The sequence below is a fragment of the Heterodontus francisci genome, chromosome 31 (genome assembly GCF_036365525.1).
Source record: "Heterodontus francisci isolate sHetFra1 chromosome 31, sHetFra1.hap1, whole genome shotgun sequence".
Classification (NCBI taxonomy): domain Eukaryota; kingdom Metazoa; phylum Chordata; class Chondrichthyes; order Heterodontiformes; family Heterodontidae; genus Heterodontus; species Heterodontus francisci.
The window spans coordinates 47347052-47373519 of record NC_090401.1 but is presented as its reverse complement, the minus strand read 5'-3'; the positions used below and the strand labels follow the sequence as shown (position 1 = coordinate 47373519).

The window sequence follows — 26468 nt, the reverse complement described above, 5'->3', positions numbered from 1 at the left end:
CCATTTAAGACTGAGATGAGGAGAAATTTCTTCAGAGAGTTGTGAATATTTGGAATTCTCTACCCCAGAGGGCTCAGATACTCAATGAGTATATGCAAGACTGAAATAGATAGGTCTTTGGGCACAAAGAGAAACAAGGGATATGAGGATAGGTCAGGAATGAAGTTGATGTGGAAGTTCAGTCATTATCTTATTGAATGGCAGAGCAGATTCAAGGGGCCATATGACCCTCTTATTTCTTATGTGTCACCCTGCTCTTTGCTGGATCTTGCTATGCACAAAATCAGCTGCCATGTTTCCTCCGTTACAACAGTGACTACAGTTTGAAATGTACTTCATTATCTGTAAGGCATTTTGAGACATCCTGAGGTCACAAAAGGCACTATCTAAATGCAAATCTTTCTCACTGCCAAGGCATTGCTCTGAAGGCACATTGGTGGGGACATTTTAATTGGGTTATTGATGTTTCTTTCACTTCCTCCTTCACAAGTATCTGTCCAGTTGTCACATGAAGTGGCCTTGGTGACATGTATTTGCCCTTTCAAAAGGATGCTCAATGCATTGATCACATTAGCACACCCAGCTTGCCCGTGTCTCTGCTAGTGGTGTCAGCTGTGGCTGATTGGGTAGCACTCTTGCCCCTGAAATTAGGTCACAGGTTGAAGTCCCAAACTAGAGACGTGAGCAGATAATCCAGGGTGACACTCCCAGTGCAGTACCGAGGGAGCGCAGCACTGTCGGAGGTGCTGTCTTTTGGATGAGACATTAAACCAAGGCCGGGTCTGTCTTCTCAAGTGATTGTAGATGATCCAATAGCACTATTTTAAGAAGAGCATCAAAGTTCTCCCTGGTCATTTATTTCATTGCTGTTTATGGGAGCTTGCTGTGTGCATATTGACTGCCACTTTTCCTACATTACAACAATGACTACACTTCAAAAGTATTTCATTGGCTGTAAAGTGCTTCGTGATGTCCCAAGGCAGTGAAAGGTGCTATATAAATGCAAGTCTTTCTTTCCTTCTTTCACTGCTGAGTAAGGTTAAGCCTCATCGCTATTGAGTTGGCTGATTTTAGTTGAGACAGTTGTAGAGTTCTAGGTTTGCAGCTCTTGACTAGGGAGTGGGATAAACAATTGCCAAAGGTGCTATGTGCTGGAGGGTGCCTGTATATGGACACCGTAAGAGAGCAGGATCAGGGTTGTGTTGATGCTTCTGCCTGTCAAATAGCACACCAAGTCACATTACCCAGGCTTGTAGATTACAAATGGCAATCAGACTCAAGGGGCCAATACCCATATTATTGAACCCTCACTGTAAGTCAGTGGCAGGAGAAGATGGAAGAAAGTTGGATTGAAATAAAAGGCTTGCACTCCTCCCCGCACCTGCACCCCTCCCCCTTCCTGTAGTTTCTTCCCAATTACTCCACACCCACACACAATTTAAAAACATCTCCCAGCAGCTGTACATTAATCTGAAAGAACATCCAGGTTGGGACGTTTCCATTCAGCTCACAGAAGGGACATCACCACGCCATCTGTTGAAGTCAGTAATAAAACAAACCAATATTTTTCTGATGCACTGTTCTCTGCGTAAAATTAAAAGCCATCGCCATAATGGGCTTTGCTTTTACTGCACTGACGAATTGAGCTCAAACCAGCTCAATGAAGTCACAGCTGTCCAAACCTTTTATCTTTGTGGACGTCTCAGTATATACGTGGACGTCTCAGTATATATGAGGGTGCCTCAGGGGCCACACAAAGTTAATATCCTGATTCCATTAGCTTGCATATATTAACTGATCTTGATGTTCTGATTAGTCCATAAATCCTACGTGTGGCACCAGTGCTAAAAACAGCCTCTTCCATGCCTCCATGGTCTCAAAATGCAAACAGAGGATCAGCGAGGTAGAACAGCCTAGTCAGACCGAATGGCCTGTTCCTATGTTCATTCCCAAGACCAGTACTTAAGAAATAAGCAGAAATTAGGGAGAGTGATGTTTGAATTTGGGGACTATGTGCAGTCTACGTTTGGGCACTCCTGCTTCAGACGAGCTTTGAATCACAGGCCTAATACAGGCTGATGCTCATTGCTACTTGTGATCCTAAAATGCTTTACCACATAAGCTGTAAGTCGTGTCTGCTGAAAAACTGCTGAAAAGAGTCAGGGAGAAACAAAATGGAAGCACATCCATATCTGGATCAAAGAGGCTACAGTGTCACTGCTTGGCTGAGAGTGGATGATGTCATGGAGCTGGGGGTATTTAAAGAACTACCTTAAGAGGGAAGGGCAGAATAGGAGCAAAGAACAAAGGAACAGATTGTTTCAACATATGTTCTTCTGTAGAACTCGTGACCCTAACAAATAGCAGAAGGCCATACAGCTCCTCGAACTTGCTCCGCCATTCAATAGGACGACGGTTGATCTTTGACTACAATTCCACTTTCCTACCCTATCCCCACATGTTGATTTCCTTCATGTCCAAAAATCTATCAATTTCAGTGTTGAATATACTCAACAATTAAGCATCCACAGCCCTCTGGTGCAGAGTGTTCCAAAGATTCACAACGCTCTGAATGAAGAAATTTCTCCTCATCTCAGTGCTATATGGTGGACCTCCAATCCTGGGACTATGACCCCTCGTACTAGACTCTCCAGCCAGGGAAACAGACACACAGCATCCAAAGGAATGGGAGTAACATCCATCTTTTGTACTTACAGCCTTGCTACTGTGGGTAACTAGTAATACTTGATTATTAAAATTATTGGCGTCACATTAGTTGACTTCTCAAACTGATCTAGGATCAGATGAACAGTAGGCCATTCAGACCCTTGAGCTTGTTCTGCCCTTCAATTAGATCCTGGCTGATTCATGTTTTAACTTCATTTTACCTGCCTTGACTCCATAACCCTGAATACCTTTACGTAATAAAATCCGATCAATCTCAGCTTTTAAATTTTCATAGACCCCCAGCTTCAATAGCTTTTCTTTGGGGGGGGGGGGTGGAAAAGGGGGAAATTTCCAAATGTCTGCTAATCTGTGTGAAACTGCAGCCTGATACAAATTACTCCACTCAGGTTACCCAGCCTACTGCAAGCAGTGGAGATAGTCCGGTGATAAGGGAGAAATAGGTAACCACTTATGTGTGAAAGTGATTCCTTCAAACTGTTTGTACATTTTATGCAAATAGTCCAGCACCAAACAATTCTCATTTTAGAAACAATCACAGGCAAGAAGCAGAGAAAAGGGGCTAGCGGGCACAGCCGCAAGGTGGAGCCATCCCAGGGCACGATGCTATTTTGTCGAAAGTCCTAATTGTTGCCCTATCACCCTCACTCCAACCAGAACTGTATTAAAAGGCAGAGTTGTTTTTTAAAGAACTAAATTCGAGCTCAACTTAATCATAGTAATCTCACCCAAATCAGCCCCATTCCAAAGACTTGAGTACATAATTCAGGCTGACACTTCAGTGGAGCACAGAAGGAGTGCTGCATTGTCAAAGTTGCCATCTTTCAGATAAGACATTAAATTATAGGTATAATGGAACCCTTGGAATTAATTGAAGAAAAGCAGGGGAGCGCTGGCTAATATTTATCCCTCCACCTAGAGCAGATTACCAGATCACTTATCTCATTGTTGTTTGTGGGATTTTACCATGGACAAATTGGCCACTGCATTAGTGTACATTAACAACAGTGACTACACTTCAAAATTAATTTATTGGTTGTGAAGCCCTTTGGGGTGCCTGGAGGACATGATCAACACAATATAAAAGAGCCAGGGGGAGCTGGTGCTATAGTGGTAATGTCACTACACTAGTAATCCAGAGCCCAGGCTAATGCTCTGGGAACATGGGTGAAATTTGAATTCAATTAATAAATATGGAATTAGAAGTTAGTCTAATGGTGACCATGAAACCATTGTCAATTGTTCTCAAAAACCCATCTGGTTCACTAATGTCTTTAGGGATGGAAATTTGCTGTCCTTACCTGGACTGGCCTACATGCGATTCCAAACCCACAGCGATGTGGTTGACTCTTAAAATGTCCTTGAAATGGCCCAGCAAGCCACTCAGTTCAAGGAAATTAGGGATGGGCAATAAACGCTAGCCAGCGACACCCACATCCCACAAATAAAAAAAACTAGAGATGAGATTTTTATTTTACACGGCGAGTTATCATGTGAAATGTATTGCCTGAAAGGGTAGTGGAACCAAAAAAAAAATCAGTATCTTTCAAAAAGGAATTGGATATATATTTCAAAAGGAAACATATGCAGGACTGTGAGGATCAAATGGGGAGCGGAATTCATTGTACAGGCGCGATGGGACAAATGACCTCCTTCCGTGCTGTAAGATTCTCTGATTAAGTTTTCTTTCCGCAAAAGGCCAGCCTTGATTTTGGTGATACCGTATTCACTCTCCCTTCAATCCAGCTTCTACATCCCTCATCATCATAACAATTCTAATACTCTCAAAATGCTAAGAGAATTTATCCGAGACCAGCACAAATCATCGCCTCGTCAGTCCACTAACTCACAAGTACACAACTCTGGCACACACGCAGTGATAAGATTCAGCCCGTGTCCAGCTCACATCACTGACAAGCCAAAAAATTTGAAAGCACCACATGGCTGCCCTTCCTCTGAACCCACAGTTACTGACTTTGGGAGCAGTTGAATGCCAACAGACAAGAGGCATCATGCCAACCCATGGCTAAAGATTTCTACAAACTCTGGATGAGAGAAGCCATTCCCCAAACTTTTGGACCTTGGCCCATTGAACCATTCATTCAAGAACCAAGCTCAACAGAAAACACACTGAACAGACTTAGCACAAAAGCCATGAGACGAATGCCAACTGAGACACAGATGTTCTGATTGTCTACATTCAATGTGCAGCAGATTAAGAAGGTTTGCTCAGAGGGTGGGAGTGAGTCAAGGAGCTGTAATACGATGAACATGAGAACAGATATTATACTTTGGAATTTGTTTGTACAGGTGAACATTTTCACATCTAGTTTTTAATTTATTCATTCATGGTATGTGGTGTCACTGGCAGGACTGACATTTATTACCCATCCCTAAAACCCTTGAGAAGGTTACGGTGAACCACTTTCTTGAACATTGGCAGTGCGTGTGGTGAAAGTACTCCAACAGTACTGTTATGTTGGGAGTTCCAGGATTTTGACCCTGCGACATTGAAGGAACAGCAATGTAGTTCCAAGTCAGGATGGTGTGCGAGTTGGAGGGGAACTTGCAGGTGGGTGTTCCCACGCATCTGCTGCCCTTGTAGGTAGCAGAGGTTGCGGGTTTGGGAGATGTCATGGAAGAGACCTTGGTGAATTGCTGCAGTGTATCTTGTAGATGGTACACACTACAACTCCGCTGCGCCAGGGGTGAAGGGAGTGAATGTTTAAGGTGGTGAATAGGGTGCCAATCAAGCAGACTGCTTTGTTCTGAATGGTGTTGAGCTTCTCGCGTGTTGTTGGAGTTGCATTCCCAACTGGTGCCTTGTAGATGGCGGACAGGCTTTGGGGAATGAGAAGGTATGTCACTCACTGCAGAATACCAAGCCTCTGGCCTGCTCTTGTAACCACAGTGTTTATCCAGCTGCTCCAGTTAAGTTTCTGGTCAATGCTGACCTCAAGGGTATTGTTGGTGATGGATTCGGCAATGGTAATGTCAAGAAGAGGTGGTTAGGCTCCCTCTTGTTGGAAATGGTCATTGCCCCTTGTGTGGCACTGGCAGCCCTGCCTTCAACTGCCTCAGCCCCAAGCTCTGGAATTCCCTTCCTAAACTTCTCTGCCTCACTCTCCTTCTTTAAGACGCTCCTTAAAACCCAGCTCTTTGACCAAGCTTTTGGTAACCTATCCTCATATCTCCTTATGTGGCTTGGTGTCAAATTTTGTTTGATAATTCTCCTGTGAATTGCATTGGGATGCTAAAGGCACTATATAATCGCAAGTTACCGTTGCAGGTACTTGGGGAGTAATTGCAGGTCGAAGGTTTCCTTGATTGGCCCATAGTGACACTCCCAGTGCACAAGGAAACTGAAAAAAATAAACTTTAATGTATAACTTCATAGAAATGGAAATTTTTAATGACATTATTACTAAGTTGAAGGGAAACTGTTTCTAAAGAATCGAGACCTACCATGCAACTTAGAACGGACAGAACCAGTCCCAAAACATAAGGATGAAGCTCAAAACAAAAAGGAGGAAAATTCACCCCTTTTCAAGGGCAATGGTTCTCCTTCCACTGTATATCATGAAAGGGCCCTTCAGCCCATCATGTCTTTGCCAGTTTTTTTGAAAGAGTTCTTAAAATAGTCCCCTTGTTCTTTGCCCATATATTGTGGAGCAACTTCAGGTTACTTAAAAAAGCTGACCAGTACAACTTAAAGTAGGAGCGGAATCCATTTAATTAGAGGATATGGCAATCACTTACTTATCATTCTGCAAACTATTCAGAACTGCCTCACATTCAGGACATCATCATATGTCAAAATGGTGTCACATAATCAAAAAGCAATGTATCTATAGCATTGTAGAAAAACAGACTGGTTGCCAATTACTGACTAACCCAATCAGTAAAACAGTATAGGAGAGAAACGGTTACAAGGAGTAACTCACTTTGAAATGGTACTTTCTGTTGTTCCACATCTCCCCGCAAACTACTTTCCACAAGGGAGGGGGCTGACAAATTCATCCAAACTCTCTGTCAGAGTTTAATTTTAGAGATGCAGCACTGAAACAGGCCCTTCGGCCCACCGAGTCTGTGCCGACCATCAACCACCCACATATACTAATCCTACACTAATCCCATATTCCTACCACATCCCCACCTGTCTCTACATTTCCCTACCACCTACCTATACTAGGGGCAATTTATAATGGCCAATTTACCTACCAACCTGCAAGTCTTTTGGCTTGTGGGAGGAAACCATAGCACCCGGAGAAAACCCACGCAAACACAGGGAGAACTTGCAAACTCCACACAGGCAGTACCCAGAATTGAACCCGGGTCGCTGGAGCTGTGAGGCTGCGGTGCTAACCACTGCGCCGCCCTGAGTTATTCTCAGAAATATCACCACTGCACCAAAATCCCAGAACTCCCTACTTAACAGTGTTGTGGGAACACCCACACCCACACAGACTGCAGCGGATCAAGAAGGGAACTCCCCACCACCTTTGAGGGCAACTAGTGATAGGCAATAAATGCCAGCCTTGCCAGAGATGCCCACAACCAGAGAATGAATAAAAAGCAAAAACTAGCGAGGTGAAGGCAGGAATGGGCCTGGTTCGACTTGCCTTATGCCCTCCCTCTTTTGCTGTATTCCTCACCTTTCTGCTCAACAGTCTCCCCAGCTCATGTGGATATTGTGAGCAGGAAAGGCAGGAAAATTGAAACAAATCCTCATCCCACCACCAGATGTTGCAGTGGTATGGAGCATAATGCAAGAATATAAACACTTATTAATGAGGTAGCGAGAGCAAGAAAGACAAGACAGATATACCACTTCATATTCTGGAATTTCTTACACACTGTATTAATTCTGAACCTAAATGTAATTTAATGAACTGGCTTTAAAAACCCAGTGTTTTGTTTATATTCTAGTGCTGCAGAATACTATGGGGTTGGGTCCCCATATCTTTCTCCCTAACAAGGTGCATTTATATAGCAGTTGTAACACAGTAAAAACATCTAAGGTGTTTCACAGGAATGCTATCAAACAGAATTCGACACCGAGACACATAAGGAGATATTAGGATAGGTGACCAAAAGCTTGGTTGAAGAGGTGGGTGTTAAGCAGCGTCTTAAAAGGAGAGAAAGGTAAAGAGGTGGAGGTGGTTTAGGGAGGGAATTCGAGAGATTAGGGTTTAGGCAGCTGAAAGCTCAGCTGTCAATGGTGGAATGAAGGAAATCAGGGATGCGCAAGATACCAGAATTAATACAGAAGTAGAGTACTAGCAACAAAATCTATCCAGACAAATACTAGTTGTTATTTTTAATAAATAAGGAGCTAGCTTGCACTGTGGTAACAACTTGACATATTTTATTGATCCATTACATCAGTTCTCACTATCTTCCTGTGATACTGGATTTTCTGCATTCAAGGTACACGGAGCGTATTCTCAACCCAGTACGTGTCTGTGTAAAAGCTCCTCCTGTCGTTTGCTTGCAAGATTTTTACAAGAGTTCGCTTCAGGCAATCTCCCTCGTAAGCAGTTTCTTCATGCATCAATACAGATGATTTCTGACTTCTCACAAAATACCTTCAGGTAGTATTGTCCTTGGAAACAAAATTGGCCAAAACCTGAACTGCCAGTGATGTGGCAGGGTGGGGGGAGAGGGAGGGGGAGGGGGTGATGGCGAGAGTGAAGGGAAAAGAAAAAAAACAGGAAATTTGCTCTGCTTGCTGTCTGTGACAAAATTATAGATTTTTTTTTACTATAAACTGCACCCGAGGAAATTTTGCCTCTCACCCAACCACGATAATTTGCTCAATTTCAAACTGGGGTTAAAGAGACTTTTTAAAAACTGACCAGCTCTCTCAATCATTGCCTCAGTGACATATAGGATTTGAGATGGCAAGAATCTAGGTGATGACTATTCACCACCCCATTCCCCCCACATCTCACCCATCCCCCCCAAACCCCCTTCACAAGCCATTTTATAACACCACAGAAAGCAATATTTTGACAATATTTATTTAGATATTGCTGATTTGATCGGCTAAAACATGCTTTAAAAAAAAACGGGAGACATTGCAGTGATTCCTTCAGTCGCACACACAGGTCTTTTCTCTGGATAAGAAACAAAACTTATGATAGAAAAGGTGACACTGGAATTTTACAAAAGTAAAATGATTAATTCTAACAAAAAAAGCATTCTAGTTTGTGCAGTTGGTGGGGAATCAATCAGAAGGATTCTGTTAAAAGCAGGATTTTAGAATGGCGAGTGCATGTGTGTGCACACTTGTGTGTTTGTCTCCTTCTCTGTTTCTTACTTCCTTACGAAGATATGAACTGCCCCAAACACGTTTAACTTCTGCAAGGCTCCTGTAGCTTCCAGACATTGTAGTGTAGTTGAGATCTTTGACAGCCAGTGAACAGTTCGAAACATTTAACTTCAATTGATATATTTACAGTTTTCCTATAGTGCAGCTCCTTCTATTCCTATTCTCCTACTGTGCAATGCAACATTCAGTCCATATACTGCGATTCAACTTGTGCAATAAACATTCATTCTATATACTGCACGACCACACCCCCCCCCCCCCCACCCCCACCCCCTTCCTTCCCCCCTCTAATGCAACATTCAGCTCCCATTCTGTATTGAACTTATGCAATAAATATTCAGTCTCAGCATGGTACTTACCACATCTTTATTTATTTTATTTGTTCATGGGATGTGAGCGTTGCTGGCAAAGCCAGCATTTGTTGCCCATCCCTAACTGCCGTTTACAAGGCGGTGATGAGCCGCCTTCATGGACTGCTGCAGTCCATATGGTGTAGGTACACCAACAGTGCTGTTAGGGAGGGAGTTCCAGGTTTTTGACCCAGCTAGGTATATGGAGCCTGCATCTGTCACTCACTAGCAAATACACATTGCTTTTTAAAAAAAAAATGTTCATGGGATGTGGGCATTGCTGGCTAGGCCCACATTTATTGCCCATCCCTAATTGCCCTTGAGAAGGTGGTGGTGAGCTGCCTTCTTGAACCGCTGCAGTCCCTCTGGTGTTGGTACACCCACAGGGTTGTAAGGGAGTTCTAGGATATTGACCCAGCCACAGTGAAGGAATGGCGATTATAGTTCCAAGTCAGGAGGGTGTGTGGCTTGGAGGGGAACTTGCAGGTGGTGGTGTTCCCACACATCTGCTGCCTTTGTCCTTCTCGGTGCTGGAGATCGTGGGTTTGGAAGGTGCTGTCGAAGGAGCCTTGGTGAGTTGCTGTAGTGCATCTTGTAGATGGTACAAACTTTTCTAGCCTCAGCATTGTTCATCCTTAAAGGTCCTCACACTTCAAAGCTCCTACCATTCTACAACATTACCCACCATAATCCTCAACCTAGGGTCTGGTCGACCTCTGTGGAACATATTGCTCAGGTTAGACACCATATGCCCTTGTTCAGTTGTGCCAACCCATAAACAATCATTCCATGACAATTTCATAAATCGAGATACATGAACGGAATAGCTGCTAAGTACTAAAAGAAGTTGGTCACTGTAGACTGAGGCCCAGCCATCACTCAAACAGTTCCAAAGTCAGATTCAAGTTGGGTTGGAATATCCATAATTCTCCAATGAGAACGATAACAAAAAGGACCTTGTAAGTTCTCCAAGGGCATCTTGTAATAAGACTGAAACCCAATAGCCAGGCTGGCATCCTGAGGAAGGGCATCCAGCATTGCCCCAAGACTGACCAAAGAAACTCAAGCTTTCAGAAGGGCCTCCTGTGTAATTTGAAAAGTCAACAGATTGCAAAACTCCTTCCATTGGAGATGTTGGTCATTCGGACAAGAGGTGGACATAGTCCACTGGGAAGGCTCCCAACCTCGACTTCTCTCCTTCAACGTGTCCAACCTGCAAAAGCAGCAGATTCAAGCAATTAAAATTAGTTACAACTGCTAACAAACAATTCATTACTGCCTAAGAAGAGTTGAAGCGAGTCACTGCCACGCTGCTTTAGTCTGTTGACCCATGACTGAAATAGTTTCAATGGCTTTGCACAAGTTACTAGATACTGGGCTCTGGTATGGTTTGGTTCAGTACTGAGCCAATGCAGACCAAGAGGTGTAAGGCTAGATTCCCAGTCAGTGCGGAATTAGCCATCCTCAACCAGGGTGGCAGTAGGAGATGCCAAAATTGGCCTCAGTACCTGGACCAGGAAAGGCAAACAAAAAACAAGAAAAAACAGAAATATCCAGGGTTCCTAGCCATGATCATTATCATGTAGGTTGAGGATAGAGTTGAGCTGCTCTGGGAGGTGCTTCACAGTCAAAAGACTCACTGGAAGAATGGCTAGTTGGGCACAGCATCATCTGTGGAATTGTACTTCAGCAAGAGTCTAGGAGTGAGAAACTAACTATCTGTCTTTTGGATGAGACGTTAAACCAAGGCTCCATCTGTCCTCTCAGGTAGATGTAAAAGATCCCATGACACTATTTCAAAGAGCAGAGGAGTTCTTCGTGGCGTCTTGGTCAATATTTATCCCTCAATCAACATCACTAAAAAAAGAATTCTGATCATTTATCTCATTGCTGTTTGTGGGACCTTGCTATGTGTAAATTAACTGCTGCATTTCCTACATTAGTGACTGCACTTCAAAAAGTATTTAATTGGCTCTAAAGCACTTTGAGACATAGAGATTGTGAAAGGCACTTTATAAATACAAGTCTTTCTTTACTTACTTTCTACATACAAGATAATTAGTTTCCAATTCTGTCCTCTTGCACATCCCCAATTTTCTTCGCTCCACCATTGGTGGCTATGCCTTAAGCTGCCTAAACTCTGGAATTCCCTCCTTAAAAAGGAGGAGAGAGGCAGAGGGGTCTTAAGATGCTACTAAAAAATGTACCTCTTTGGCCACCTGTCCTAAACTCTGCATGTGCATGACAATGCAATTGTAGCCAAGCCATATATAGATTGGTGACAGCTGGCTACAAATCAAATCAGTCGCTATCAGTCTGAGACTTGTATCTCATATCTCTATGTGGCTCAGTCTCAAATTTTGTTTGATAACGCTCCTGCGAAACGCTCTGAAAGGCTCTATATAAATGCAAGTTGTTGTTGTAAGAAATACAGGGTGCAAGATGAACGCCCCTCCAATTGAGGTATTTGCACGCCCAATTCAGATCTGACCTAACTGTATTGGGAGCTGCGAAGTTTATTCAATAGCAGGAAAAAATACAGGTACTCACCCACCAAAACGAGTCTTCTTCCCCAGTCACAACAATGATCTCCCCCTTGGTGAAGGTCAGCTCATCGGGATTGTCCGCTGTACAGTCCAGGATCGCCTTCACTCTTTTCTGCTTCAGCTTCACCTATGGAAATGAACAGAGTGAAACAGCGCACCTATTCCACATCCCAAGATGCACGGTATTCTGTGTGATACAAGATCGCAAGGGATTTCTCTTGTTATTACCAGTTTTCAGAATGTGGGTGTCGCTGGCAAGGCTGGCATTTATTGCCCATCCCCCAGCAGCCTCGAGAAGGTGCTGGTAGGCCACCTTCTTGAACTACTACAGGGAGTTTGATACAACTGGGCAGTTTGTTAAGCCACTTCAGAGGGCAGTCAAGAGTCAAGCAAGCTTGTGAAACTGGAGTCACATACAGGTCCAGGCCTGGTAAGGATGGCAGGTTTCCATTCCTAATGGGGCATGAATGAACCAGTTGAGTTTTTAAAACAATCCGACAGCTTCCTGCTCACTTTTACTGATAAAAGCAAAATACTGCGGATGCTGGAAATCTGAAACAAAAACAAGAAATGCTGGAATCACTCAGCAGGTCTGGCAGCATCTGTGGAAAGAGAAGCAGAGTTAACGTTTCGGGTCAGTGACCCTTCTTCGGAACTCAGTTCACTCGGTTCCGAAGAAGGGTCACTGACCCGAAACGTTAACTCTGCTTCTCTTTCCACAGATGCTGCCAGACCTGCTGAGTGATTCCAGCATTTCTTGTTTTTGTTTCACTTTTACTGATGCTGGCTTTTTATTTCCAGATTTATTATGTTCACCCCAGCTGATTTCAAATTCTCAAACCTCAAATGGGGAGATTTGAACTCATGCTCCAGATTACTAGTCCAGACCTCAGCATTACATAACGCATATCCTGACTGGTATTCTCGGCACTTCAGTAGGTTTCTAAACCCCATGTTGGGAGTGTGTCAGAACCCCATGTGCTGAGATTTTTTGTGGGAGTTATTTGCTTAAAAATAGTACAGGGACAGCGACAGGGAGGACTGGATTAGACTAGGTAGCTCATACAGATAAAAACACCAACACGGACTCAATTAAACCAATGGCCTTGGTCTTTGCCAGAACAGTACGATTTGCCCCTTTCTTGTGCAAGAACAACTGCAGTCAAAACTACACAGAAGGAGGACATCATGAACTCACCCCAACGGACTTCCTTGGCAGTGGTACAGGGATTGGTTTGGAACTCACTGGGACAATATAGACATCTTCTCGATTTCTAGAACTTGAGTCTGGTGGCGAGAGGTATTCTCCTTTTATTGAAAAACGGGAAACAAGACATGAATATTGTTTATTTTCATAGAATCACACAACACAGGAGGCCATTCGGCCCATCGTGCCTGTGCCGGCTCTTTGAAAGAGTCATCCCATTCGTCCCACTTTTCCCCTGCTTTTTCCACATAGCTCTGAAAAATTGTACTACACCGGGTATTCCCAGGCAGTCTCTCACCCAAGTACTAACCGGGTCTGACTGCTTAGCTTCTGAGATCAGACAAAATGTAAACAATTCAAAAGGTGCGTCACTAGTCATGTAGCCTATATGACGACTATGGATGGAGTGGTTTTGCTGAGGTGGGGGCGGGGGGTAGTGGCCATTAAAATCAAAGATTAGATTCCTTTTTTTAAAGAAAAAAAGGAAGAGACAAAAGTTTAAACATCAGGGAAGAACAAAATGAAAGCATGTCCATACACAAGTTAAATGGGCTCCGAGTCATTGCTTGGCTAAGGGTAGATGATACCATGTCTATGTGGATATCATGTTGATTTGGTAGTGTCTAAAGAACTGGAATAAGGGGGAAAGGGCAGGAGGAAAACAAAGGAACAGATCATTTCATGGTCGTCTGTTCTCCAAAGGATCAGGGCAATAGCCATCGTATGTACTTTTTAAAAAATTCGTTCATGGGATGTGGGCATTGCTGGCTAGGCCAGCATTTATTGCCCATCACTAATTGCCCTTGAGAAGGTGGTGGTGGGCTGCCTTCTTGAACCGCTGCAGTCCACATGGAGCAAGTATACCCACATTTCCAGGATTTTGACCCTTCCGTCCACCATAAACTTGGGTTCATCCAAAACTCTTCTGCTTGTATCTTAACTCAGACAGAGTCCCATTCACACATCATCCCTGTGCTTATTGACCTACTTTGGTCCCCGGTCTGGCAATGTCTCGATTTATAATTTTCAAACGTGTTTTGAAATTCCGCCACGGCTTTGTCCCTCCTCCAGAGATCTCTGGCTTCCTCAGCATACCCGATTTTCATTGCTCCACCATTGGTGGCCTTGCCTGCTAAGGTTTATGTCCTCCATTCTGTAATTCCCTCCTCAAACCTCTCGCTTCATTCAGACCCTCCTCAAAACCTGCGACTTTGACTAAGCTTTTGGTTACCTGCTCCAGTATCTCCTCATGTGGCTCAATGTTAAATCTTGTTTGATAACACCCCGGTGAAGCACCTGGGAACATTTAGCCAGGTGTTGTTGAAGCTATTTGTACAGTAATCATTAAATTTATTGATGTTTACATTTTGGTTGTCTCAAGTTGAGCTATAGGCAGGACCATCCATTTAAATGGTCGTTGAGTCTGTCCTAAAATAAAGATTTGCACTTACATATTTCCTTTCATGACTTGAGGACATCCCAAAACACTTTACAGCCAATAAAGTACTTTGAAGTTTAATGTTTTAATGTAGGAAACATGGCAGTCAAATGCACACAGCAAGCTCCCACAAACAGCAATCTGATAATGACCAGATAAGCTGTTTTAATGATGTTGATTGATGGATAAATATTGGCTGGGACACTGAGGAGAACTCCCCTGTGCTTCTTCGAAATAATGGCCATGGGATCTTTTCCCAAAGTGAGCAGATGGGACCTCAGTTTAATATCCCATCCAATAGACGTCACCTCCAACAGCACTGTGCCCTCAGTACTGCACTAAGAATGTTAACTTGGATTACGTGCGCTGGAGTGGGACTTGAACCCACCATCTTCTGATTCAGAGGTGATAGTGTTACCCGCAGACCCATGGCAGGCACAACCCAATGCTGTACGAGGCGGCAGTGAAATGGTTCTTAACCTGCAGGAGGGAGCGGAGAAACAGAACGCCTGGTGCAGAGGTAAGCACTAGCTAGTATCATTAGCATGCAAAATGTTTGAACTCAACTCTAGGGATTTTGAAAAAGAACGAGATTCAAAATCAAGCCAATGCATTAATACCATTTTAAAGAACTCCCATTGGGTAAGTATTTATAATATAAACAGGAGAAGGTTTTAGGAAGGATATTGTTACAAAAAAAACAATAGAATAGACCAAGCACCAACACAGAACTACCCTGAAAATAAAAAAGTGATTTATAAAGCTTTGATATAATTTTCTTGTTTTGTATTCTATGCGTCAGTTTATAAAGACTAAGATCCAATTTTTTAAAAAAAACAGCTTTACTGACTTGTCTTGCCACCTTCAAAAGATTTGCACACACACATCCAGGTCTCCCTGTTCCTGAGGCCCTTTAAAATTCTACCAGTACTGTTATATTGCCCAAATATCTGAATTTAATATAAAATTTTCCTCATTGAGTGAAGGAATACAAGGTGCTACCATCAGTCTTCAAACAGGTTAGTGATGCAGGTGTATATGCCACTACACATAATGCTGAATAATATCAATGCATCTTTGGAGTTTTAAAAAAAAAATCTCCTCTAAATCCCAATGCATGTTATTTTAAATGAACACCACAACCCTCCCCAGGTATTCCCCACTGTACGTTGGTTGATGCATTACTTTAAAAATGACAGGAACACTATATCATGTAGTGCACAAATGTATTATTCTACTGCTATAGCAGGCCAACCTCCCTTTCAAGCCAGAAAGCCCAATTGCTGTTGAGCAAAGAACAGAGGAAAATCAAGTTTAATTGCTGTTTAGTGAAAGAGTTATGCAGGTTGGAAAAGTCCTTGCAAATTTTAGGCTCCAGGTCAGCAGGAACCTGGATGAAATGCCTGGCTTTCTTCCTCCCTTATGATGCTGTAAACAAAGTGCAAGACACTAGACATTAACATTAACTCAGTTGGGTTTGAGAGGATCTTCCGATCCCCTCCCTCATTCCTGGAAGATATTCCTGCATTTTGTGTAAACAGACAATTAATTCATCAGGAACTTCAAGAACGGAAATGCAATATGACCCAGCCTGGCTGAATAGTTACTGTACTATCTCTATACCCAGGTCGAGGGGGTGACTCACCTCTAGGCTTCTTTATTGCCTCAACTCCACTGGGTTTTCTGGTGAATGTTGTAGGATTAGGGCTGCAAAAGAATTATTTTTTTTTTAAATTTAAAAGAGAAAGAAATAGCGATTTTCTTAGAAATCCCAGTATAGACTGTACTTTGCACGGCCCATTCACCCATCATCCCTGTATTTACTGACCTGTATTAGCTCCCGGTCTATCAACACTTCAATTTTAAAGTTCTCATCATTGCATTCAAATCTTTATATCTCTGTATTCTCCTCCAGCCGTACAACCCTCCCAGATATTTGCACTCCTCCAATTCTGACCTCTTGTGCATTCACGATTTTAAATCGCTTCATTGGCGCAGTGGTTAGCACCGCAGCCTCACAGCTCCAGAGACCCGGGTTCAGTTCTGGGTACTGCCTGTGCAGAGTTTGCAAGTTCTCCCTGTGTCTGCGTGGGTTTCTGCCGGGTGCTCCGGTTTCCTCCCACAGCCAAAGACTTGCAGGTTAATAAGTAAATTGGCCTTGGTAAATTGCCCCTAGTATAGATAAGTGGTAGGAGAATTGAGAGAAGGTGGGGATGTGGTAGGGAATATGGTATTACTGTAGGGTTACTATAAATGGGTGGTTGTTGGTCGGCACAGACTCGGTGGGCCGAAGGGCCTGTTTCAGTGCTGTATCTCTAATTAATTAAAAATTATTGGAGGCTATGCCTTCAGCTACCTAGGCCCTAAGCTCTGGCATTTCTACCCTAAATTTTTCTACCACTTCTCCTTCAAGATGCTCCTTAAGAATCAACCTTTCACCTGTCCTTATGTGAGCTTATGTGGCTCAGTGTCAAACTAAAACTGTCGCAAGGCTCTTCATAGGAGAGTTCCAAAGACGCAATTGCAAGTTGTGTGTATATGGGCACAAGAGATCTGGCAAGAATCTTGCATTCTGGTGACTTGTTGGACTCCTGCTGCTCCAGGCTGAACCTCTGGTCCGAGTGCAAGACCCTAGTGGCGTTAACAAGATTACAAGGATCTCTCGGAAACACCAAGCAGCGTCCAGGGCATGATTTGGAGAACAAATTGCCCACCAAAACTTGACATCAAGAAATCCAAGCCCACAATTTACCATCAGCCATTCCCAGCAGACATAGTTCTGCAGCCCCAAGAGTGGTAACGCGGCTTATAGTGGACATATTGGCATGTTGGGCAGATTTACACTTCGACATGTTCCATTAATCTTCACCCCCAATCGGTGACTAGGCTCGGAAAACGCGGACTGATTGGCTGCGACAGACGGGAGGCCACGCTTCCATAGAGAGATCAGTTGGCCTCACCTCCACCTCTTCTGCTGAATTCCTCACTGGTTCCATAACCCAGAGGCATAATTGGTAACAGTGCCTTAAATGAGATGTGAACTACTTGCTGGATGCCCAGTTTCTGCCTCGGTATAGCCGGTGTTCTAGATATGGCTACTTTGCCACCAATGGTGATGGCAAAATGGTTAGCAGCATTTTGCCCAATAAAAGGGCATTTAAGCTGCGTTCATAAAAACCCTAACCCTATAGCCCACAGGGAAAAGCATAGACCCCAGTGTGGGAACTAAACAAAGCCCACAAGCCACAATTGAGAGAATCTGATGCATGGATAAGATCCCACTACTGCCAGACTGGCCAAGATGAAACTCGCTTGGCGAAGGAGCAACGGGTGAGTGCAGGCAAGTGGGAGCCTCCTACCTCAGTGGCGGCGGGGTCTCCGGCGGTGGTGCTGGGTGGGTGGGAGGGTGGTGCTGCTCGGTGTTCTGAAGGGGCATCTCACTCAGTGACCCTTGCCTCCTGCAGTCCGGCAGTTCAGCTGGGGCCTGGGTACCCCAGTGATGTGACAGTCTGTTCTGAGAGCTCAACCTGGTCTGGGAGGTCAAGACCTCAGTTGCCCCACCAATCGAATGTCTCCAAGGCAGATCTGGACGACCTGGATTTTTAAAAAAAGTGTCATCATTGGTATCCTTCACGGATTCAGATTCTCTTACCTGATGACACAGCAGTCCATGGAATCTTATAGTGTGTTCCAGTTACACAACACATATTCCCATTACATAGCAACAGCAGGAGGCTATTCAGCTCCTCGAGCCTGTTCTGTCATTCAATTAGATTGTTGCTAATCTGTATCTTAACCCCATTTACCAGTCTTTATTCTGTAACCCTCGATACCCAACAAAATAAAAATTATCAATCTCAAGTCTTGATAGCTCCTATTGACCCCCAGTATTATTCCTTTGGGAGGGAAAATCCCAGATTTTCATCACCCTTTGTTTGGGAAAACGTGCCTCCTGATTTTACTCCTTTGGATTAGGATTAGAGAAATATCTCCTTTGATACACACACCCAATAAAAATCAGTCAATTGCCATCTTGTGGAGAGAGAAACAGAGATAACATTTCAAGTCATCAGCCTAAAACATTAACTCTGCTTCCCTCCCTGCAGGTGTTGCCTGACCTGCTGAGTATTTCTAGCATTTCCTCTGTTTATTTCAGATTTCCAGCATCTGCAGTATTTTGCTTTTGCATTAAAATTGGTGGCTCATTTCAGTTGGACTGGGTCTGCCCAGGCCTGCCTTTGCGAAACTCCTAGCAACCTGCTCTGGCACCAGGCCTGGGAGTGGGCCCAGCCTAACCTCCAGGAAAAATTGAAGGAAGGCCACAATTCCAAATCTTAAAAGTACAATTTCTTTTATTTCAGCTCAATGCCTGAAATGTTCCCCCCACTCCATAGTGTCGCCTTGACAAGCACAAAGAAAAAAAAAACCTCAGTGAAAGGTCCAGATTACCTGGAGATTTGGCAGGTGTGATCCCATGGCTCGGAGATGTTGGGAGTACAGGACCATTCCCGAAGGACGTGGAGCACCGTTTGTTCTGTCCCTCTACGGACCCGGCTACAGGAGAAAATTCCATGCAATTCTATGAATCTTTTACATCAAAACATTGGACAAACTAAGCACGAGAAGGTGTACTTACAACAATTCAAATGCTACTTAATTTAAAACACAACACTACAACATTGGTGACTAATAAATCCAAAGGGGAACTCAGGAGGAACTTCTTTACCCAGAGAGTGGCGAGAATGTGGAACTCGCTACCACAGAGTAGATGATGTGAATAGCATAGACATACTTATCTAACTTGCCCTTAAATGCAAGGGGAAGAAAGGAATAGATGGTGAATCTTTGGAATTTTCTACCCCAGAGGGCTGTGGATACTCAGTCATGGAGTATATCCAAGACAGAGATCAATAGACTTTTGGATCTTAAGGGAATTAAAGGATATGGGGATCAGGTAGAAAAGTGGAGTTGAGGTAGAAGATCAGCCATGATCTTATCAAATAGCGGAGCAGGCTCGAGAGGCTGAATGGCCTAGTCCTGCTTCTATTTCTTGTGTTCTTGAGTTCTGTTAATGGGGTTAGATGAAGAGGGATGGGAAGAGGCTCATGTGGAGCATAACCACTGGCGTGGCCCAGTTGGGCTGAATGGCCTGTTTCTGTGCTGTAAATATTTTGCAATACCCACTAGGCTGAGACCTGCCGAACTCATTTCACATTGGGTCCCTTACAGCCAGGGGGCAGAAGAGCCGGAGCTGGATTCAAACCCAGGTACCCAAGATGAAAAGTCAGCATGCTATCCAATTCCCACCTTGAAGATATTCCTAAAGGACCCCTTCCCCTAAACCAATATTCCTGGCCATTTCTGTTGAACACTCACCCCTGGTGAAGGTTTTGACTGGCAGTGGTGGCGGCATGGAGCTGCTGGATGGAGACTGAGTAGGTGTCTTGGAGGGAAGGACTACTGCCCCGTATGTCTCGTTTACAATATTGGAACCTATGAAGCTCCATCTTTCCTTCTTGGAAGCAGAGGGACTGTGGGTCACAAATGGTGAAGACGCGAAGGAAGCACTTGAAGGAGACAGTTGACCGAGGCCAGTGGATTTGAATGACCTTTGTAAAGGACTGACCTGAAGGTGAAGGAAAAATATATAAGCTGTGGTGACTGAGGTGATCATGGTAGTTAATGACAAACAGCCCTAGCCCAAGAGCACAGAGATAGGCAGACTTGTATTTACACAGCATTACATCTCAAAGTGCTTTGCATGTAATGACCACGTTTCTCTTCGAAGTGCAGTGACCGCCAATTTACAGCAAGATCCCACAAACAGCAATGGTACGAATGAACAGTTTGTGCTGTCAGTTGAGAGGGATAATGTTGGCCAGGGCATCAAAACGTGTAGCAGCACCATTAAATGTCCTCCTGAACCACTGTAAATGGAATGAGGTAGTCAACACCTTGATTTACAGCCACATCTGGAAGATGGCACTTCTGACAGTGCTGTGCTCCCTCAGTGCAACATTGAGCTGTCAGCCTGGGTTATGTGCTCCATTCCTGGAGTGGGATTTGAATCCACAACCTTCTGACTCAGTTAAGACAGCTACCACAGGGACAGGTTGACATTATGTATCTCAATGGCAACTTTCTTTCTCCCTTTCTCCCACCCCCATTAGTTCCCAATGTTTCAGCAAGCTTAGATTCAATACGACACTGGGGTTCACACAGACAAGAAAGGTACCAGTTTCAATTCTGGTCTGTGCAGAGCGTTCAAGATACAAGAGAAGGTGGCCAATCAGCCCATTAAAGTCATTCAGAAATTCCTACAATTGCTCACCCCATCACTTTCCCCAACCACATCTACGACTTCTCAAAATTTGGTGAGGCATTCTCAGAAGTATTGTACAGAATTGGAAAATTAAGTTATTGTACTGTGCAAATAATGGGGAGGGGGAAAGTAAGGAATAGAAAAGGGAAATGCAATGGAGAAACAAACCCCAGTCTGAAATCATTCCTTCATCCATATCTCAAGCCGATCATTTGTAATTGGATTGTGACAGTAACCTGCCACAAGAGGGCAGCACCTACTCATCTATGCCAAAACTTCTACTGGAAAGGCTGCACGAAAGGAGGTGAGAAAGATCACATTATGTCCAAGTACTGTGCAATAAAGACAGACTTCCATTTATATAGCGACTTTCACAACTTCAGGATGTCCCAAGACAATTTACAGCCAATGAAGTATAGTCACTGCTGCAATGTAGGAAATGCAGCACCAATTTGCACACAGCAAGCTTCCACAAAGGTGTGGGCGGCACAGTGACGCAGTGGTCAACACCGCAGCCTCACAGTTCCAGCGACCCAGGTTCAATTCTGGGTACTGCCTGTGCGGAGTTTGCAAGTTCTCCCTGTGACCGCGTGGGTTTCCGCCGGGTGCTCCGGTTTCCTCCCACAGCCAAAGACTTGCAGGTTGTTAGGTAAATTGGCCATTATAAATTGCCCCTAGTGTAGGTAGGTGGGAGGGGAATTGAAGGTAGGTGGGGATGTGCGAGGGTAATGGGATTAATGTAGGATTAGTATAAATGGGTGGTTGATGGTCGGCACAGACTCAGTGGGCCGAAGGGCCTGTTTCAGTGCTGTATCTCTAAATAAAAATAAATAAATAATCTGCCTTTAGGTGATGTTGGTTAAGGGATAAATATCAGTCAGGACACTGGGGAGAACTCCCCGGCTCTTCAAAATAGTGCTGTGGGATCTTTTATGTCCACCCAAGAGGGCAGGTGGGGCATTGATATAACATCTTATCTGAAAGACGGCACCTCTGACAGTGCTGTGCTCAATGCTGCACTGGGAGTGTCAGCCTGGATTTTGTTCTCAGAATACCATGTCTAAATTTGAGTGTCCCACTTTAAGACTGACGTCCAAGTCCATGGAGCAGGTGCAGAAAGAAAACATTCACTAAAAGGGTGTAGAGGCATTATGTGGAGGCATTAGTTAGGAGGGGAGATTAAAGAAAGTGGACCTCTTCACTCGAACAAATTAATTTAAAGCAACATTGTCACATTCTCCCTGATTTATTCACCAATTGCTTTTGTATTTCTCCGCCCACGTCAATTGTAGCGCCCCGAGCTCAGAGAATGCGGGACAAGGGAAAGCAAAGCTGGGATCTTCCTTTTCTGCTCCATACACCCAGTACATTGTCCAACTAAGACACAAAGGGGAACCTTCTTTCTCCAAATCTGCAGCCAGAGTATCAGAATGATATGATGTAGAAAAAAAAAACCATTCAGCCCATCAAGCCTGTGCTGGCTCTTTGGTAAGGCTATCCAATTTGTCCTGCTCCCCTGCTCTTTCCCTTCTTTTTTCTTTTGGGCCTCCTTATCTCGAGAGACAATGGATACGCGCCTGGAGGTGGTCAGTGGTTTGTGAAGCAGCGCCTGGAGTGGCTATAAAGGCCAATTCTGGAGTGACAGGCTCTTCCACAGGTGCTGCAGAGAAATTTGTTTGTTGGGGCTGTTGCACAGTTGGCTCTCCCCTTGCGCCTCTGTCTTTTTTCCTGCCAACTACTAAGTCTCTTCCCTACAGCCCTGCAAATTGTTCCCCTCCAAGCAGTTATCCAATTTACTTTTGAAAGTTACTACTGAATTTGCTTCCACCACCCTTTCAGGCAGTGCATGATCGTAACAACTCAACTATGCAACTTTTTTTCCCCCATGTTGCCTTCGTTCTTTTGCCAATTGCCTTAGATCTGGTGTCCTTTAGTTTCTGAACCTTCTGCAGGGAAAACAATTTCCCCCTCTTTACTCTATCAAACTCGTTCATGATTTTGAACACCACCATCAAATCTCCTCTGAACCTTCTCTGCTCTAATGAGACATTCTCAGCTTCTCCAGTCTCTCCACAAAATTGAAATCACTGGCCTGGTACCATTCCAGCAAATTTCCTCTGCACCCTCTCCAAGGCCTTGACAACCTTCATAAAGTACAGTGCAAAACAAAACAAAAAAGAACCACAGCAGCAGGTTACGTTACCTTTTCTTCCAAGTCTTCCTCACTGTCGTAAACATAGTCTTGTTGCACGGCCCACTCGTACTCCACATGAACTGGAGGATGGAACTTCCCTGCCAGTGCTTGATCAAGCTGCAATTAAGAGTTATGTAACCATTCAACTTCTGCCTCAAATCCATAATAATTGAAAAAAAATTATTCAAGATGAAAAGAAAGGGAATTTTTTTCCCCCACTGTACCAGTTCCTCGCAGCAGGAGTGGTTGAACTTCTTTGCAATGTCCAAGGCGGTTTCTCCAGCCGCATTGCCTGCAACAGGACAAGAGGGTGTCAGTGTTAATCAAGAACCACAATCCCAGTCCAGGATCTTATGACAGAGCCACCACCAGAAAAAGGGGCATCCCACAGCATGTCAATCTGCACTCGCGATTCCCAACAAGGCAAGCTCGGAATATCACCCATTGCTGAGGATAGACACTAGGCAATTCCCCTTGGGAGCAGAGAAATCAAGCAAGCCACAGGAGAAATTTGGAGCACCAGAGGTCCCATTGCATTGACTCTTTGCAAGGGTTGTTCATCCAAAATGAATCCCACTACCCCATGATCTCTCTTCCCTTTTCCCCCCTCTTTCTCGCTTTCCTGTACCTTACTTCCCTATAAAATATTTATCCCATGAGGATGCTGGGAGTAATTTGAAATTTTCAAGACCGATCACCTATTGGTAGATTTTTGTTAAGGGCATCAAGATGTAGAAGGCAAATGTTGGTAAGATGAGTTGAGGGGCAGATCAACCATAAACTAATTAGATGGTGGAACAGGCTCAATGGGCTGAATGGCCTACTCCTGTTTCTCTATTCCCATCTAGGGCTCTTTTGCCTTAGTCTACTGAGCTGGAAGCAAAAGCTCCCTTCTGTTTAAGTCTTTAATCTCCACCCTGTTTAGCAATAAAGTCATCTCCTCGTTTACTTGCTTTGTCTGCTTCATGCACAACTTAAAATGCTGGTGAGCTATTGGGTGTGCAGCACAGATTCACCAAAACAATATTGGGGCTAAAAGGGTTTATATTAGGAGCACAGATTTTGCAGACAAGGCTTGTATCCTGTAAGGTGATCTAATTAAGGTGGTTAAGATGATTAAAGGATTTGATAGTTTCTCTCTATCTACTCTATTTTCTCTGGTGAGGGAGTAGAACATGGGGATATAATCTTAAAATTAGAGCTGGACCATCAGGGGTGACACCAGAAAGCACTTCTTCATACAAAGGGTAATAGAAATCTCAAACTTGGAGGCTGGTGGAGGATGCAATTCAAAATTTCAAAACTGAGATGGACACATTTTTGTTGGGCAAGAGTATTAAGGGATATGAAACAAAGGCAGATAAATGGAGTTAAGATAAAGATCAGCCATGATTAATTGAATGCTGAGAAAGTATATGGGGTAGGTGAAAAAGAGAGAGCAAAGATCTGTTACGTTATCCATGAATTGGTAACTCAACAATTACAGAATGAATAAACAGTCCAGTTATGGGATGGAATACTTGCAACACACAAAACATCAGGTCTTTTCTTCCCCCAGGACATGCATGTATTATTAAACCAATGGGTTCAGGGGACCCCAAAAATCACTCTGCACCATTAAGGCAACTCATTGCCCCAATTCAGTTCATACAAGGTGTGAACCACACGGAGATTGTGCCTCAATAGATCAGAGGTTTACAGTGAGCTGTGAAACCTAGAATCATGGAGCGGAGGGGTCTAACCCCTTGACGCCAAGGCTCCAGAAGGAGGAGGAGAAGGGGAGGTAGACAACAATGTGCATTTCATAGCCCCTTTAATGTAGTAAAACATCCCAAGGCACTTCTCAAAGGATGAGGAGGGGGTTTGCAGGGGAAAGAGGGAAATCTCAGTGAAGATTGAAGTCAGGCCTCATGTCACAGGAATGTCTGTTAAAACAGCCACTTATCAGTGCCGGGTTCCTCTCTTACCGATCTGCATGCTGGCTTTTCCCTTCAGTAACAGTTTCAGGCTCTCCGTTTTGTTGTACAGGCTGCAGTAATGAAGGGCCGTGTTACCTTCCGCAGTCTTCACATCCAGGCTGCCCCTGCGGGAACATGACCAACCAGCTCAACACATATAGGACTGAGGCATGCAAACAATCAGCCGATCGATCTCCAGGCTACTATTAATACATTGTAGAACGTAATGCAGCCAGGAGGCTATCCCGCTTGCATTATGGGGTGTATTTCGGATTGCAAACTCGAGTGGGATGTACTCCTGGACATCTCATCATGACCCCCCCCTCCCCCACTGACACTCTCATCATTGGCCATGGGAAGGCAACTAATTGGAAGGTGAACAGGCTCGGTTACTTAATTGGATGATTTTTGTCTCTCAAACAGCCTTTTATCCTGATTTCCAATATTTTTATAACTGAATCGAAAGTATTCAAATTAAATGTTTGTTTTTAAAAACACCGCAATCATGTTTCTCACTGGGTCACTCAGTGTTGTTCTGGAGATTAATCATCAATTCCTGAAGACTCCAGGGCAAATTTGGAGGGTTGGCAAGTCTGTGGAGGCTTGAAATTTGTGGTATGGGGTGGATCCCACAATTCTGAAGCAACAGACAACTTGAAGCCTGCACTATAAGACTCTGTCTGACCACAAAGCCTTCCCCCGACACCAAGCCTTCTTCAACAGCACCTGCCAAACCTGTGACCTCCACCATCTAGAAGGACAAATGCAGCAGGTGCATGAGAACACCACCACCTGCAAGTTCCACCCCCCCCCCCCCCCCACCAAGTCACACACCATCCAATGAGCGATGTTCCAAGATCAATATCTGGTCTGTACAGAGTTAGCTACTTTCAAATTAAGGCAGCAGTGGGAACACTCCAGTCAACTTGAGTGAGTGTAGAATTTACCACTCCATGATAAAGTGAGCACATCGAGCAGGGTGAGGACAGGGCACAGGGACCATGTGGGGTCACCGGCATTGCAGAAACCTTAGCAATGATGTGTGCAAACACCAGGGTTCAGCCCCAGGTCCCCAGGCAAATCGGGCAAACATCAGCAGAATAGCTCAAGAGTTGATGCTTTCTGCTCAGTTCAAAACAGCAAATAAGAACTAAACGCAAGCCCTTGCCAGGCATGGAATCCACATTAACATCTGGGAAACAGCAGCCAGCCATTCAGGATCAGAAATGGTACCCACCCATTCTGGATCAGAAAGTCAACCAAAGCCAGAGATGTCCTGTCTGCCAACCGCACAGCAAGATGCAATGGCGTTTCCCCAAGGTCCTAAAAAAAAATTTAAAGATGAGGAAAACTACTTTACACTCCATAAGGACTTTCATCCTAAAAGTAATAACTCCAGCAGCACAGAAACTAGCATGGGCACATGCTAGTTTC

The 26468-nt window shown here is 44.1% G+C and overlaps 1 protein-coding gene across 2 annotated transcripts in view; it reads right to left on the bottom strand.

Annotated features, from left to right (window-relative positions):
- Positions 1 to 9304: 9304 nt before the first annotated feature.
- LOC137347234 (arf-GAP with SH3 domain, ANK repeat and PH domain-containing protein 2-like) overlaps positions 9305 to 26468 on the bottom strand; it is an 82002-nt gene continuing 64838 nt past the window's right edge. For both annotated transcript variants that reach the window (XM_068011495.1, XM_068011496.1), the window contains exons 18-28: positions 26272 to 26357; positions 25044 to 25159; positions 23301 to 23368; positions 23086 to 23193; positions 19937 to 20186; positions 19010 to 19114; positions 17920 to 18154; positions 16206 to 16267; positions 13114 to 13223; positions 11920 to 12042; positions 9305 to 10582 (exon numbers count right to left, since the gene is read on the bottom strand). In XM_068011495.1, coding sequence (XP_067867596.1) covers positions 10508 to 10582; positions 11920 to 12042; positions 13114 to 13223; positions 16206 to 16267; positions 17920 to 18154; positions 19010 to 19114; positions 19937 to 20186; positions 23086 to 23193; positions 23301 to 23368; positions 25044 to 25159; positions 26272 to 26357 — 1338 coding nt within the window. In that variant the 3' untranslated portion in view covers positions 9305 to 10507. The remainder of the gene's footprint in view (positions 10583 to 11919; positions 12043 to 13113; positions 13224 to 16205; positions 16268 to 17919; positions 18155 to 19009; positions 19115 to 19936; positions 20187 to 23085; positions 23194 to 23300; positions 23369 to 25043; positions 25160 to 26271; positions 26358 to 26468) is intronic.